Source organism: Lissotriton vulgaris, chromosome 12 (genome assembly GCF_964263255.1).
Source record: "Lissotriton vulgaris chromosome 12, aLisVul1.2, whole genome shotgun sequence".
NCBI lineage: Eukaryota > Metazoa > Chordata > Amphibia > Caudata > Salamandridae > Lissotriton > Lissotriton vulgaris.
The window spans coordinates 767,517,307-767,532,072 of NC_141700.1; the positions used below are offsets into that span (position 1 = coordinate 767,517,307).

Here is a 14,766-nt window from a genome sequence, read left to right on the forward strand (position 1 = left end):
TGCGGATAGGCAAAGGCAAAAGTCCATGACGCTTGAAGGGAATAGCGGTGATCTGTTCTGTAGACATATTAATATATTTAAGGCCTGGATGCTTCCAGAGTGTCTATTCAAGAACCCTTTCAGGGGAGATTGGTGTTGGTGAGGCACATCAAACGGAGGAGAATTGCTGGGGTTCAGCTCTACCTCACTTCCATGTGGGGTGGGGAGGGGGCGGGAAGAGAAAGGATGTCCTTTCTGAAGAACCTTGTACAGAAGCAGAGCCCGAAGATTACTAGTCGCTCATATACCTATGGCAAGACGCAGGCTAGGACTGTGCACCAATCCACGCCAAAGACAGCTCTAGGAACTATCAGTGTTAGCCTTCTTCAATCATAACAAGGCACAGTGGATGGAGGATAGATGCCGGGACCTGGGCCTGCCGATATTTGTGCAATAAATAAGGAGGGAAAATGTGGCGAGCCACCCTTAAAGGGCTGCCCGCAGAGCACTGGCATAACAAAAGTTAAGGGGGCCCTCCTGCAAGGTACACGGAGGGGCCCCCGCTCCGGATTTAATGTGGAGCTCTCAGGCCTGAGTACAGTGCTGCTGGGGCCCCCCTGCAGCTCGGGCCCCCCAGCACTTTGGGGGCTGCGGGGGCCTGTGTTACGCCCTTGCAGCAGAGGTGGGCAACCTCAGGGCACCGGTGGCATCCCATTTCACTGCCAAAGGGGTGGAAACAGGTCAGCACACAGGCCTACGGCCACTGACACAAGACTCATGGTTTCCAGAAGGGAATCCAGGGCCTCAGCATTCCTTGTGATTCTGCCCCAGAGTAGGTGATGGACGAAGGGCCGGACTGGGAACCCAAAGCAGCCCTGGCAATGTTGTCAAACCAGCCCCCGGGGATGCGGGGGGGGGGGGGGGGGGGACAGCCTTGAGGTGCATGTGTGAAGCACTGCTGCTTTTGTCACTGAGGGACGATATTGCAGCATCGCTGCAAAACCGGCCCCCATCCTACCAGCCGCCCAGGGAAAAGTCCAGTGCCCACTATGGACAGTCCGGCCCTGGTAGGACTCCACTGGGTATTTATGGTCAAGGAGATAATGCCTCTTCTCTTGATGAAGAACACTGAGTGCCTGACTATGGGCCCGATTTACAGTGCGGTTATTCTGTCAGGGCGACTGAGTATTTTGAATAACCTCACTCCAGATTTAGAGATGTCCATTCTCTTACAGTGGAAGTGCCCGCCATCTTGGCCGTTCCTGTCAATGCATTGAAAGGGTGCTGTATGGCGAAGTCAACATGATGGAGCCATATGGCACACTTTTGATATCTTTTTTATTTTCAAGAACAAAATCCCAGAGTGGAATTTTCTTTTTAAAAATTAAAAAAGCAATGTCCCTCCTGTGGTGGAAGATTTCTTCCAAGGCGTGGGGTCATGGAAATGATTTACTTTCCCTTACCGTCAAGTTTTGGTTGGTGGTAAGTGAAAGTAAAAGCTTGGCATTTATTCGCCCACTCTAAGGTGGGCAGACCAGTGGCAAAACCTCAGATGTCCCTCTCTTCATAAGTCTAAGGTGTAGGTCAGTGGCGGTGAAGGAGTAGTTGTCACCGCTATCCCACTGAAGGTCCACTCGACTGTAAATGAGGTGAGCAGACCTTCAGTACGGAGGAAAGGGTGCTCTGTATCTTAGAGCAGTGGCCCTTGAATATTTAAGCCCTGCTGGGACATTGACACATTTACATGCACTTCCCGGTTCAGCCCCGCCATGTTGAGAGTTGCATAAATGTTTTAATTGACCCTATTGGCCAGAATGGACCCACTAAGAATGGCTCATACATAACTTATATTTGTAAAGAGCACGTTCACCTATGCTTGGATGTTTTGGTGCTGAAATGACAGATGTCTATTGTCATCCTACTACAGGATACTCATTTCATCGACCTTAGAAGGATGAAAGGATGAGTGGAGCTGCCAGGATTCAAACCTGTTAACATGAAGTCAAACACAGATCCTTGGAGAGTATGCATTAGTCCACTTAACCACCAACCCGGAGTATGGCAATGAGGGAGAAAAGAGAGGTGGAAGTACAACAGCTGATGGAGGCATTCAGAATGGGAGGAAACTGAGGAGAAACTAATTAAAGTAAGGATGGAAGCAGGGAAGAAAGAAAGGTATGACTAGAGAAGAAACAAGAAAGGAAACTTAAGGAGAAGAGGAATTAAAGGAGGATGAATAAAGGGGAAAGCGATAAGGCAGATACTAAGAGGGAGCACAGAAGAAACAGCATGTGCTTAAATATATATATCAAGCCATGTGCCCCCATTTTTCCTAGGAGATCACTCATTTACGTACAACCTCCTACTTCCACGTCTTTCACCACTTCCTAAGAGAAGATACATTTTCATATGTCTCTGCCGCCCAAACCTCCATAGTGCCTTCATGTTCTGTAGGTGACAAAGTCACTGAGACAAAACAGCCTCTGCCTTTTCTGTTGTTTCTATCAGGTACAGTAGAACAACATGCGCCTTTTTATGTATTTTACCCTCATCCCAAAGGATGTGCATCCTTCGGTACCTGTAAAACCCCGCCTGACCTGTTCCCTGCCCCACTTTTTCCTGGGAGAGTAGACACGCACCTGGAAGTCTGGACAAAGACCCCGGTTTGGGTTTCAGGGGTGGTTTTGGTGGTCGGTCCAAGGGACGGGCGATGGGTCTGTCCACGTTGTTTCCCCGGCTCCGTCGTGGCAGATTTCTGAGTGGTCGCGTCCCCGCCTCTGGAAGCTTGTTAATAAACTGTTTCTGGACATACTTGGCGCGGATCCACAGCTCCTTCTCACTCCTGGGGGTTGATGAAGAGAAACAGATGTTCACCAGGGGAGAGACAACAGAAGTTTAAATCTGGTCCTGGATAAGGGACTCCATTCCCAGCAAGGCAGGTGATCCTTCATATCAGCATACTCCACCCACTTTTACTATGCAATCAGCACACAATTCATATTAAAGGGAAACAAAAGTGAAGAATTGTGAATTTATCTTTCAAAGTTAAGAAAGCTTTAAAACACTTCTTAAAGACTCCCTTCATGGAGACAGATTTAGTTGAGCAGAATTGCTAATCTCAGTCACAGTCTAGTTTTATCTGAACCAGAGTTATAGAACCAAGCCACAGGCGAGGGCCTTTAACAACCAATAAAGCCCAAGGCAGAAGGGCTCTAAGGCTATTAGAATATTCCACCCATTAGGCATCGAATGTTCTAAATTAAAAAGGGAGAAACATAAAGACAAACATTGGAATGTTGAAGCTCCGGGCTTATACCAGCCATTATAAACTCCGAGCGGCTCATGGTCTTCAATGGAGCTACCAACATTCCAGAGTTCTAATGCCTAATGTACAAGCTTTTTTAAGAGAAATTGTTAAGGCCTTGACCGAATAGGTATCATAATAACAGAAAACAAAGTGGTTCTGTAAGTTATACTAGTGAAGTTATGTAGCCAGATTCCAGGGGGAAAAAGACCAAGAACAGCTGTGCACTAAGTGACAAGCACACAGTGTCCCAACTAGTCTACAGTACTAGTTATGCATTGTGTATGCCCTGGTTAGCGATTACGATAGGAAGAGAGAGGAAAGTTCACCTTGTGGAGCTCGGAGTGGGCTTCTTGATGGTCATTTCGTCGATTCGCGCCTCATAAATGCGATTGATTGTGCTGTTTCCAAGCTCACACATCAACTGTGGCAAGAAGAGAGGAAAAGAATGATAAGCAAGGCAAGAAAGGGTAAGACGGGAAAGGGGCAGAAAGCAACAAGGAGGCAAAACCAGAGGAAGAGAGGATCTGCTGGTGCACAGATGCCAGGATTATAGATTTCTGACACAAATGGCAGTGTCTGCTGAACCCCTGGGGTGTACTTCAACATTTTCTGCATACTACTGATAACTTAACATTTTCTGTACACTACTGTTTACTGGCACCCAACAGCACACAGTAAAACTAATTCTGCTCCAGAATCCACAACAAATTGTTCACACCATGTTGCTCTAAACCAAATTTCATTACACATTGGTGCATTTCTTTATTGCCTGTTATCTCCTGCCCACTGTGAGACCTTGTGCAGAAGACTCATGCAGTGACCTATAGGTAGGGGCCAGAGCAGGGGACCCTCAGACTCAGGCAAGGGCAGGGCAATGGGCCACCCCATATGAACCTCAGATTACTCCCTCCTCTGTTCTGGCATGTGAAACCGTGCTTGTGTTTGTTTGTTGTGAGACTCTTCCAATTTTACACAAACTTCCTGCTCAGAGGAGTCCTTTTCTCTACAACTAAATCTTTGTTGAGGAAGCCTGTCTGTTACCCTCCATGTGTGTATGACTTACATGCTGTGTTTAGCCTGGTAGTAGCATGCATTTGCAACTGCATCAGTGTTTTATACATTTTGTAAAAATATATTTTGACTGTCAGTGCCATATACAAAAACGTGAATTATGTAACCTCTGTTGCTCAATGAACTATGACAACTGGTGACACCTGTTCATCAAGGGGTCATGATTCATGCACTAACAGGGCTCTGCTTTGCTAAGCTAACCCGCTCACCCTGTGAGGTCCTCTAAGCGCTCACACAGTTCGACTGTGTCAGCTGACTTGGATAACCAAGTCTTTCATTCAAGCATTGACCAGAACAGATTTTACTTGGCTGACTACAGAGCTCATGGAAATCATCCACTGAGCCACTAATATGTCCTAGTCCATGCTGCGCTAACCAGAGTGTCCTGTGCAGTCCTAGCACAGGCTGTGTCAAACCTGCCTAGCTAACCTGCTTATCCTGCGAGTGCTCCTAGCCAAGAATTGAGCATCTAGTTTAGTTATAGCTGTGAGGTCATCCATAAATGCACCAAATTAGATGACGTTTGGTTAAGCAGATGCACTATCACCTCACACAAGAAAAGCCATACCGACCTGTCATGGTAGCAAATATTCTTGTCCAAGAAAAAACATGCAAAGATTCTAATAAAACAATGGAAATGTATGGAATGTGACCACTCCTGTAGGGTCCCCTGTGCTTCCCTACCCTAGAAGAAAAACATAAGATCACTCCTGTAGGGTCCCCTGTGCCTCCCTACCCTAGAAGTAAAACATAAGATCACTCCTGTAGGGTCCCCTGTGCCTCCATACCCTAGAAGTAAAACATAAGATCACTCCTGTAGGGTCCCCTGTGCCTCCCTACCCTAGAAGTAAAACATAAGATCACTCCTGTAGGGTCCCCTGTGCCTCCCTACCCTAGAAGTAAAACATAAGATCACTCCTGTAGGGTCCCCTACTCCCCAGTAAGCTAGAACTAAAACATAAGGCCACCGCTGTTGGGTCCCCTGTGCCTCCCCACACTAGAAGAAAAACGCAAGACCACTCCTTTACTACCCACAATCACCGTGTAGGACTTTTGATGGCTGATGAAAAACTGCAATTCTGCCTTGAAACATTACCAGTAGTTTGCCACCCACCTCTACCTCAACCTGATGAATCCTAACCTCATTTCATCCACAATCCCCTCCCTGGAGTCCACCTTGCTCCTCCCCTTACCTTTATCAGCTCTGGCTCCCAAGAATCCAGGGTCAAAGACCGGACTTTAGAAAAGTGAACACCCAAACTCCTGCAACAGAAAGAAATGAATATGGGAGGGATGCCACGTGAACACCAGATTCTAGGTACAGAAAGAGGCCTAATAAGCAACTTCAAAGGTGGATGCAGACGACGGGGTAACGTGTAACTAAACCTCATGACCCTCTCCCGGAAACCTGGCCTTTGACGGAGTAGACTAGGGCAGGTGCTCCGTTAAGGACCAAGGGGGGTTTTAACTCATAGAAGTAAAAGGATACTTACCTGTGTGAACAGTTTTGTAACTTATAAAGTGTCATCCAGCCATACAGTGGTGGGGTCAGAATAACTTTTGTTCAAATGAACAAAGGTTTTTCTTATAACTAGCAGCTGCTGTCGGCCACCATTCCTCAACCAACTGTGGAGTTGCATGAATAAATTCACTGTCTCTACCTACCCCGATACTCTGTAAGGTCTTCTGCATAATGAAGATTTGCTGTAGAACAGTAGACAGGGGCCAAAATAGTGACATGTTTATCTTTGTTAAATTACCTCTAGATACAGAAAAAGAAGAACTACAGTAAGTTTTAGGGGCTAGAATTAAAAATAAAAATGAAAACAGAGTCTTTGCAGACTCAATTCAAATATATGTAAAAAAGAAAAAAAGTATAATGAATTATAAAAGCAAAAAATATTTAAAAAGGACAAGAGGTGAAGCACGGAGATATAAAGGGAAGGACGTAAGGAGCAAGTCCACCTTTCATTACTTAAACAAATAAAACTAGAATTCTACTCCTACGCGCACCAAAAAATGTCCCAATATCAATAAAAATAGAATTTTAATGAAGGGCTCCAACATTAATTGCACTAAGAATAATAAATGTATATTACTCTCAAAGTGGTTAATAAGCAAGAGTTTAACCAATGGATCCTCCAAAATAAGTCCGTTATTGATTCAGGCAAGGTGCGACTTCAAGAAATGTGTCTAGATGCACACAGACTAATTTCTTCAGTTCCCCTGGTTTGTTTGCAACAGAGTTAGCCTAAAGTATTTTACCTGCCCAGGATATCTACAACTCAAGATGGGTCAAAATTGCATTGTGTGTGACAATTTTGACGGATTCATTGTCAGAAATATCCATGTATGTTCTTCGCCACAGAGGAAGCTCTCCAGCACTTTCTGTTCGGTTAAGCCTTTCGTAAAAATAGGACACACGCTTTTGGATAAATAACCCACTTCAGAGACTGGCTACAGTCCCCTTGGGTTTTCCGTCGGTCAAGTCGAAGCAAAGAGATAAACTCCAATCAAAAGCACCTAGGGCAATTCATGCCAAGATAGCATAGCCTGTTTGAAGCGTGTCACTGTGCCAAGGAAGCAATGGGAAATGTTCTTGATTGAAGTACAGGGAACACGCACAGCTGAACTGCGATTCAGCGGGTGATGTAGCACTATGAAAGAATCACACAAGCAAGGGCGTCATAACACAATCTCACACGAAATGTCGTCGATAGACTGCTCTTACCGACAGCGGTCAAGAATAAATGTCAAGATGGGATCTAATGCTGGTCCCAACGATCAGTACATTTAGCAGTTCATCGACCACAACTAAGATGTAAATCAGTGTCCGAACATGCACAGGCGGAGTCGACACCAGGGATTAAAGTTAAACAGCTGGCCAAACTCTTGCATTGTTCTTATGCTTCTTTGCACAGTCTAGGCGGGGGCATGATTTCCTGTACTCTATATGCAATCTCAGTGTGTGATCACAGGTCCTCTCTTGGCCACTGTCTAGTTTTGGAAGAAGTGGCGTTGCTAGTCCTACTGCCACCCGGGGCGGACCCCAAGTTTGCCGCCCGGTGAAGGTAAGAGTGGGGGCAGCCGACGGATGACTTGCTCCGGGGCTGGGGGAAGGAGGGCTGGCGGCCAGTGGGTGACTTGTTCTCGGGGGCGTGGGTATGGTGCTAGTCGACAGATACAACTTGCTCACCTCTGCTGCCCCCACAAACAGTGCAACCAGGGGCAGACCACCCCTACACCCCCAGCTATGCCATGGTTTGGAGGCTTTTCAGCAAACCAATTATCCATGCTAGAAATGGACATGAGCGAAGAGGACTAATCTGCCTTTAGATTAGGAGATGGACAGAGCAACGCCACTGTGGGATGCTGCTTGTTAGTGTCCATCAGACTAACTACGATGGATAATCATGCTACAAAGGATGGCTTCTATATCTATAGATAAGTTCTGGGTATTGTTGGGGCAGGAAATGTAGGGGCCATTTAAAATCACTCAGCCCACCATCATCTAATCCGAACTAGTGGAACTCTGTTGGGGCACAGCCAGGTGCAGTTGAAGGCCTATATCCTTCAAGCAGTGCCCAAATGTAGCACCAGCAGAAAAAACATCCTATAGGTCCCTGTGCATTCGATGCAAAGGTTGACGCTGACCTCACCTGTGAATCCCAAACACTCAATGCAGAGGGTTATTCTGGCCTCACCTGTGGATCCCTGAGCACTCGATGCAGAGGGTGATTCTGGCCTCACCTGTGGATCCCTGAGCACTCTATGCAGAGGGTGATTCTGGCCTCACCTGTGGATCCCTGAGCACTCTATGCAGAGGGTGATTCTGGCCTCACCTGTGGATCCCTGAGCACTCTATGCAGAGGGTGATTCTGGCCTCACCTGTGGATCCCTGAGCACTCGATGCAGAGGGTGATTCTGGCCTCACCTGTGGATCCCTGAGCACTCTATGCAGAGGGTGATTCTGGCCTCACCTGTGGATCCCTGAACACTCGATGCAGAGGGTGATTCTGGCCTCACCTGTGGATCCCTGAGCACTCTATGCAGAGGGTGATTCTGGCCTCACCTGTGGATCCCTGAACACTCGATGCAGAGGGTGATTCTGGCCTCACCTGTGGATCCCTGAGCACTCGATGCAGAGGGTGATTCTGGCCTCACCTGTGGATCCCTGAGCACTCTATGCAGAGGGTGATTCTGGCCTCACCTGTGGATCCCTGAGCACTCTATGCAGAGGGTGATTCTGGCCTCACCTGTGGATCCCTGAACACTCGATGCAGAGGGTGATTCTGGCCTCACCTGTGGATCCCTGAACACTCGATGCAGAGGGTGATTCTGGCCTCACCTGTGGATCCCTGAGCACTCTATGCAGAGGGTGATTCTGGCCTCACCTGTGGATCCCTGAACACTCGATGCAGAGGGTGATTCTGGCCTCACCTGTGGATCCCTGAACACTCGATGCAGAGGGTGATGCCCAAGTTGATACTGGCCCATTCTGGCGCGGGCTCCTTGCAGTCGCAGCACTGGGCATTTCCATGGATTCGCTGGATCTGGTCAAGCGCCCTCTTGTCCATGTTTTCTCTCGGTGATCCAGAGTCCATGGTTGCTGCTGACATGGATGAGGGTCTCTCTAACCTCTGAAAGACAGCAGCAGGGTATTTAACAAGGATCCAGCATCAGACACGCCCTTGAATTCTAGAATTCTTCAGCTACATTGATGTCCATGACCCCTAATCCCGACCGACAGCATCTCAATATCTCACTGTTGGGACTCGCTTGTACTGTTACCAGTGAATTGCTATAAAACCCTCCATCACCAGTGTTCCAGCTCCACTTGTGCTGTTATGAGAGTACCCCTAAATGTGAACTATCCCCACAATGCAAAACTCACCAATACCATTACAGATGCAGGTCCATCAACTCCTGCACCAACCTGCCAGCCCAATGCCACTTGCACCATTCGAGGCACACCTCCTTTAAACGTTGCAGCACTCCCCTACTAGTATATCCCCACTCGAAGCATTACCAGAGAACCTCCACCGGGAGCTGGCCCATCCCCTGCTGCTACAACCACACTTGCTGCATTACTAGTGTGCCTCCTTCGTAACCTGGAACTGTCTTTACTACATGAAGCCCATGCCGTTACAGGTATACAACCATTAAAACTGCACCTTCCTGCTTCCCTACGGTATTCGTAACTTTGCCAGCTCACCTCCATCAAACCCTGCCTCTCGCTTCCAACATAGGACACACACATGGATCTTTCAAAGCACCTCAACTCATACACAAAGTCCTAGGTGGTATTCAATTGCTGAGTTGAGCGTGCAGCATCCTCTCGAGCTCCAATGCTGAAGTCTACACAAGGAATGTGCCCGCAACTCAATCCGGATCTGCATTGACCCCCCCATTTCAAGAACAGGCACCATACATAGCAATATATCTCAACCCTGGCCTGCCGTAACCTTTGATTTTCCAATAGGGATCAGAAAAAGTGATACACAAGAATCGCATACTTGGCCGACGGCACAGCCTGCTTTTGCAGCACTAGGACTGGCCTATCTCCAGCAGGCGGTGCTGCTGAAACTCAAAGTCATGGAGTGCACTCTGCTGGGCTGTACACAGACTCCACACTAAGCTCTGCTGATACACAACAATCAAATCGTAGAGCTCACCATGTTTGTGCTGTCCTCCCGGCTCTCGGAGAACGCAGTGGCGATGCTGTTCTGAACGGCAGAGACCCAGGCCTGGTGGTACTTCTCAGAATCAGCCTGCAGAAGGCAACTCCTGTCAGGGAAAGCGTCAGGGGATTAATAAGATGTCAACAAAAGGAAAGGCTTCAACAACCAAACACGATGCGGCCCAACACCATAAAATGAACCAAAACACAACTTAAGAATTTACGAACTGCACCCAGTGCAGCTCAAAATCACCCAGTTATCTGAAAGTCTCTAAGACCCAACCAAACAAGTCTTATCTCCACAACCTAATACAAATGGCTAAAAAGCATAGAATGAACACCTTCACGAATCAAAGGTCTACATCACGTAAACCACAGACACTCCAAATCAGCACACAATGCTGCTAAAACTCAAACACATCAACACAAAGCCTGAAGGGCCTTTGGGCAGACAAATCTCCCATTTTTAGAAAACAATTTATTCAGGATAATCACATCTAATTATCAATTCCTTACACTACTCACCTGAATACGGCTCAATGCTTTACAAAAGTGTGTATATATATATATATATATATATATATATATATATATATACGAAATCAACCCAATAAAACACAAGTATCTACTTGCCCATCACACATGGATTATACAACTCAAACATTCACAACAAGTCTTAAATGGAAGGTAGAAATCAAACCTTCACATCCTTACCATAAACTACCACAAAACTAAGGCATCCAGTCAACAACAGTTTACAAATCAAATTTCCACATCCCTACCATAACAAACTATCAGATGTCAGCATCCACAATCCAGCCACATACGACTATAGAACTCAAAGTTGTAAAATAAACTCAACATGCAAGTGAGGAATAGGTCACCACTGACCATATAGGTTTACGGAACACAGTATCTGACATAGCAAAACAAAACACCACACAACACAACTCAGACTACCAAAATCCAATTCAACACATACCATCTCCCAACATTAGTTCTAAAATACAGCTGACACCCCCCCCGCCCCACACACACACAAATTCACAGTTTTAAGCAACAGAATTGGACAGTTGCAATAAAGAGCGTGACAATGGCCACCCTGCCATGTGTGATGCAGGCAGCACTGATCCACCCTTGTTTTTCACCCACGGAAGCAGCAGACTCTTAAAATGAGGAATTCCAGAGAACTCACTTTGATGGAGAGACAACCTCGAAGCAGAATCTACGTTCACAGTCGTGGCAAGGTTTGACGGTGCAAAGCCGGAGGTCCTCCACCACCACAGTCAAGCTGTCCTGTGGAGAAACAGAGGCAGCTGTGTCAAAGGCTAGGCAACTCCCCCAGAATAATCAAGAGTGGGGTGATTTGGGTGTGGTTGCAGATGCCTGTAGTCACAAAGCAAGCCAGTCATCATGGAAGGTGCAAATGTAGCTTTTGGGCCAAAACCATTCACCTTGTGAATCTACAACAGATTCAAGCTGTTAAGACAGCAATACTGTGGCAATTTGAATGTTACCTTCTGGATTTAATGTCTCATCAGATTTGAAAAGGGAACGCAGGTCGGAGAAATATTATGAAAAAATAGATGAGGGCGTGTTAATGGGTACAACCGCTACCAATGTGATAAGGACAACAATTTATAGAGTCGCTAGCTCTAAAATAAGAAAGAAGGCAAAAGAGAAGACCAGTGAAGCAGAGAGCAGGGTTTGGATAGTGATCTGCACCATCTCAGCTGGACCCAGCAGCTATGATAATACTCTCCACTCACCTTGAGCTTCTTCTGGTAAACCAACTGATTGTTCTGGATGGAAAACCACCGCCTGCAAAAGTCAACATCACTCCATTATCACCATGGAAGGGGGAGGCCTCTCTCCACTTTCAGGCATAAAATGATACATTCTAACAAACAAGGAGATGAAGGCTGGAAAAACCATGGAATTTGTTGGAAAAGAGGGGCTTCCTTAAACAGCGGGTGAACAGTCGGACAGTGTAGAGGGAAACAAGACGCGCTGCAAGACAGGTTGATTTTCAGATCAATGACGTGCTAGAGGCCACTGAATGGACACAGGTAAGCCAGCAAGCGAGGAGTTCAGCAGTGGAGTAGAGGCAGAGAGGAAGGTAACAAGAACACACGTTTGACAGAGAGGTTGATGTCCATAAGCGGAATATGCAGCAGAGACTTCTAAATTGATTAAAAAACGAACAAGTGACAGAGAAGGAAGATGGAAGGCGCAATGACCCTGACCAGAACAAGAGTATGAGACAGAAGGAAGACAACAATACAAAAAAACATGCAAACAACTGCTTATAAAGATGTTTGCGGGGACAAGAATATGGCGGTGAAGACGAGGACAGACTTGAAAAAGAAAATAAACTGATGGCATTTAGTTAACTTGATTAATAATATACTCAAAATTATTACTGTCATTGAAAGTCTTAATTTTTGATTTTTTTTTATTGGAACACGAAGGAGGGACGGAAGGGAAAATGTAAAATAATGAACCCATAAAAATGTTATAAAAAAAAAATAATGAACCCAACACACTGCACTGAGTAAATAAAGGGGGAAGAAAGGAGTGCAAATGCAGTAGAACAAGAACCATCTCTGATTTTATGCAACATTCTGAAAATGACTGAGGGCATGGAGACTGGGGCTGAAGTGGCTGAAATGGAACCTTCCCGAGACCCCGCGAACAAAAATCTGTATATAATGCATAAGGAACTGACAAAAGAGGCAAAATATAAAGATGTTATAATTTTTAAATGGCATGATTGCTCATGGTGTTCATGTATTTTCACCTGCTCCATGTCTTGAAGGCGTTGCTGGCTCTTTTGAAGAGATATCCTTCCATAACGATGCCATTGGGAGCGTCTGCTCTGAACTCAAGCATGGCATCATCGTGGGACAGGTCCTGGATAAGGCAAAAGACAGTGCATTAGTACAGGTCTTGTAAGTGCCCAACACAGGTACATGGCCGTCCTATAATAACACTGTGGACGGATGACAAAAGAAACTCCTATTCAATAGCTCCTTTTAGAACGCCTCGTGCGTCCCTCGCTCGCTGCTTATGGCTTCGCACGTAAATTAAATAGACCCTTGATGGGCTCACAATCTCAGATCAGCTCAAAAAGGCACTAACAATACCTTGTCTACCACACATCAACCGCATTAACCAGATAGGGTTTGTAGGCCGCACCACAGTGATGCACTATTTCCAAAGATTACACCCATTAGAAGAAGGGTCCACATGAAGGCAATTACAGCATGATCATTGCCCGCATAACCAATCAGTGCACCTGTGTAATAACTTATCTGTATGGCTGTGCGTACAAATGTGTCATTTGTATAGTGAAAACTTAGCCAAAAGGCAGCAGATTGCTGTAGTGTCCATGATACAGCCAACCAGTGAATGGAAAGGTAGCCGGACCCTTTTAGCAGACACAGACTCCTCCTGAATCATGATGTCAGGTTCTTTGAAGAGGTGAGTCCTCAGAGATTTCCCAAACTGGACCAGTGCTGGAGTGATCCTCATGGATACAGGGAAGTTACTCAGATCCTGGGTCTACAGATGAACAGGCCCTGCTTTCTCGTCTTTCCTTGTTGCACTTCTTTCCCTACAGTGCGATGGTCCTGGCTGTGGGGTGCTGAGAGCCACTCAAGATGATGAGCCTGTCAGCCAGATATGCAGAGGTGCTGGTCCTGAGGGCTTTGTAAATGATGGAGCTGGTTCTGGGGATGGTGAGGGCAGGTAAGGAGAATCATTGGTGTCCATCAGGACGGTAGTGATGTGGTCATCTTTCTTCATGGCCTGGTTGAGATGTAATATAGCATGGAGGATGTCCTAAAAAAACAGCCAGCATGGAGTCTGGAATGCCACGGAGAAGGTGTTGCCATAATTCTAATGTGAGAGTGCAAGGTTATCGGCAGCGGTTCTGAGGTCGCATTCTGGGACCAATGGTCTCATTTTCCTTAGCAGAGAGAGCCAGTAGCAAGCCGACTTTATTTTTTGGGCACTGCATTACTTGAGGGTGGATCAGTGTCGAAGGTGAATGCAACTAATCTGGCATTGTGTGAAAGTTACAGTAGGAATCCATCCAAGTCTGCCAGGTTTAGACTAACTGTTGCTTGTTGTTTCTCGCAAATAACAGGAGTTCGGTTTTGGTGGGGTTGATCTTTAGGTAAGTGTTCGTCATCCAGGACAGGATGAGAGGTGGGCATTTTCTGGGGCATTGGATGTCTGAAGCGGAGAAGGTTTTCTCGTAGAGTTGTGTATCATCAACAGATGGGCAAATTCCGATGCAGCGGTTGATGATTAGAGAACTCCATGTAGAGGTTGAAGATGATAGGAGACAAGATGAAACTCTGGTGGGGTCCATAGGTGATAGGGATGCTTCTGTGACCCGGAGGCATCCATATGAATGAACGGATGTCAGCTGTATAGGTAGGAGGAGAAGAAGTTCAAGACATTGCCTGTGAATCCCATAAGAGATTTCACACTGTGGATGAGGGAGGAGTGGTTGACTGTACCTAAGGCAGGTGAGAGGCCAATCAATGTCAGGTGGCAAGGGTCATCTAGAATATGCAAGGTAGCGCCTCCATCCAACACAATCTAAAGCAAGGTGGGAGTCGTGGAGGAGATGGTTGGCGTTGATGTGATCTTGGAGTAAAGTACAGACCACTTTACCAATGATCTTGATGATGATGGATAGGTTACTGGTGAGCTCATG

The 14,766-nt window shown here is 46.3% G+C and overlaps 1 protein-coding gene across 1 annotated transcript in view; it reads right to left on the bottom strand.

Moving 5' to 3' along the window:
* Window positions 1-14,766, bottom strand: part of ACAP1 (ArfGAP with coiled-coil, ankyrin repeat and PH domains 1) — a 268,661-nt gene that overhangs the window by 38,293 nt on the left and 215,602 nt on the right. The window contains exons 10-17 of the mRNA XM_086946090.1: window positions 12,838-12,950; window positions 11,807-11,858; window positions 11,233-11,333; window positions 10,033-10,144; window positions 8,798-8,997; window positions 5,551-5,620; window positions 3,613-3,707; window positions 2,619-2,821 (exon numbers count right to left, since the gene is read on the bottom strand). Of these exons, the coding sequence (XP_086802216.1) occupies window positions 2,619-2,821; window positions 3,613-3,707; window positions 5,551-5,620; window positions 8,798-8,997; window positions 10,033-10,144; window positions 11,233-11,333; window positions 11,807-11,858; window positions 12,838-12,950 (946 nt within the window). The remainder of the gene's footprint in view (window positions 1-2,618; window positions 2,822-3,612; window positions 3,708-5,550; window positions 5,621-8,797; window positions 8,998-10,032; window positions 10,145-11,232; window positions 11,334-11,806; window positions 11,859-12,837; window positions 12,951-14,766) is intronic.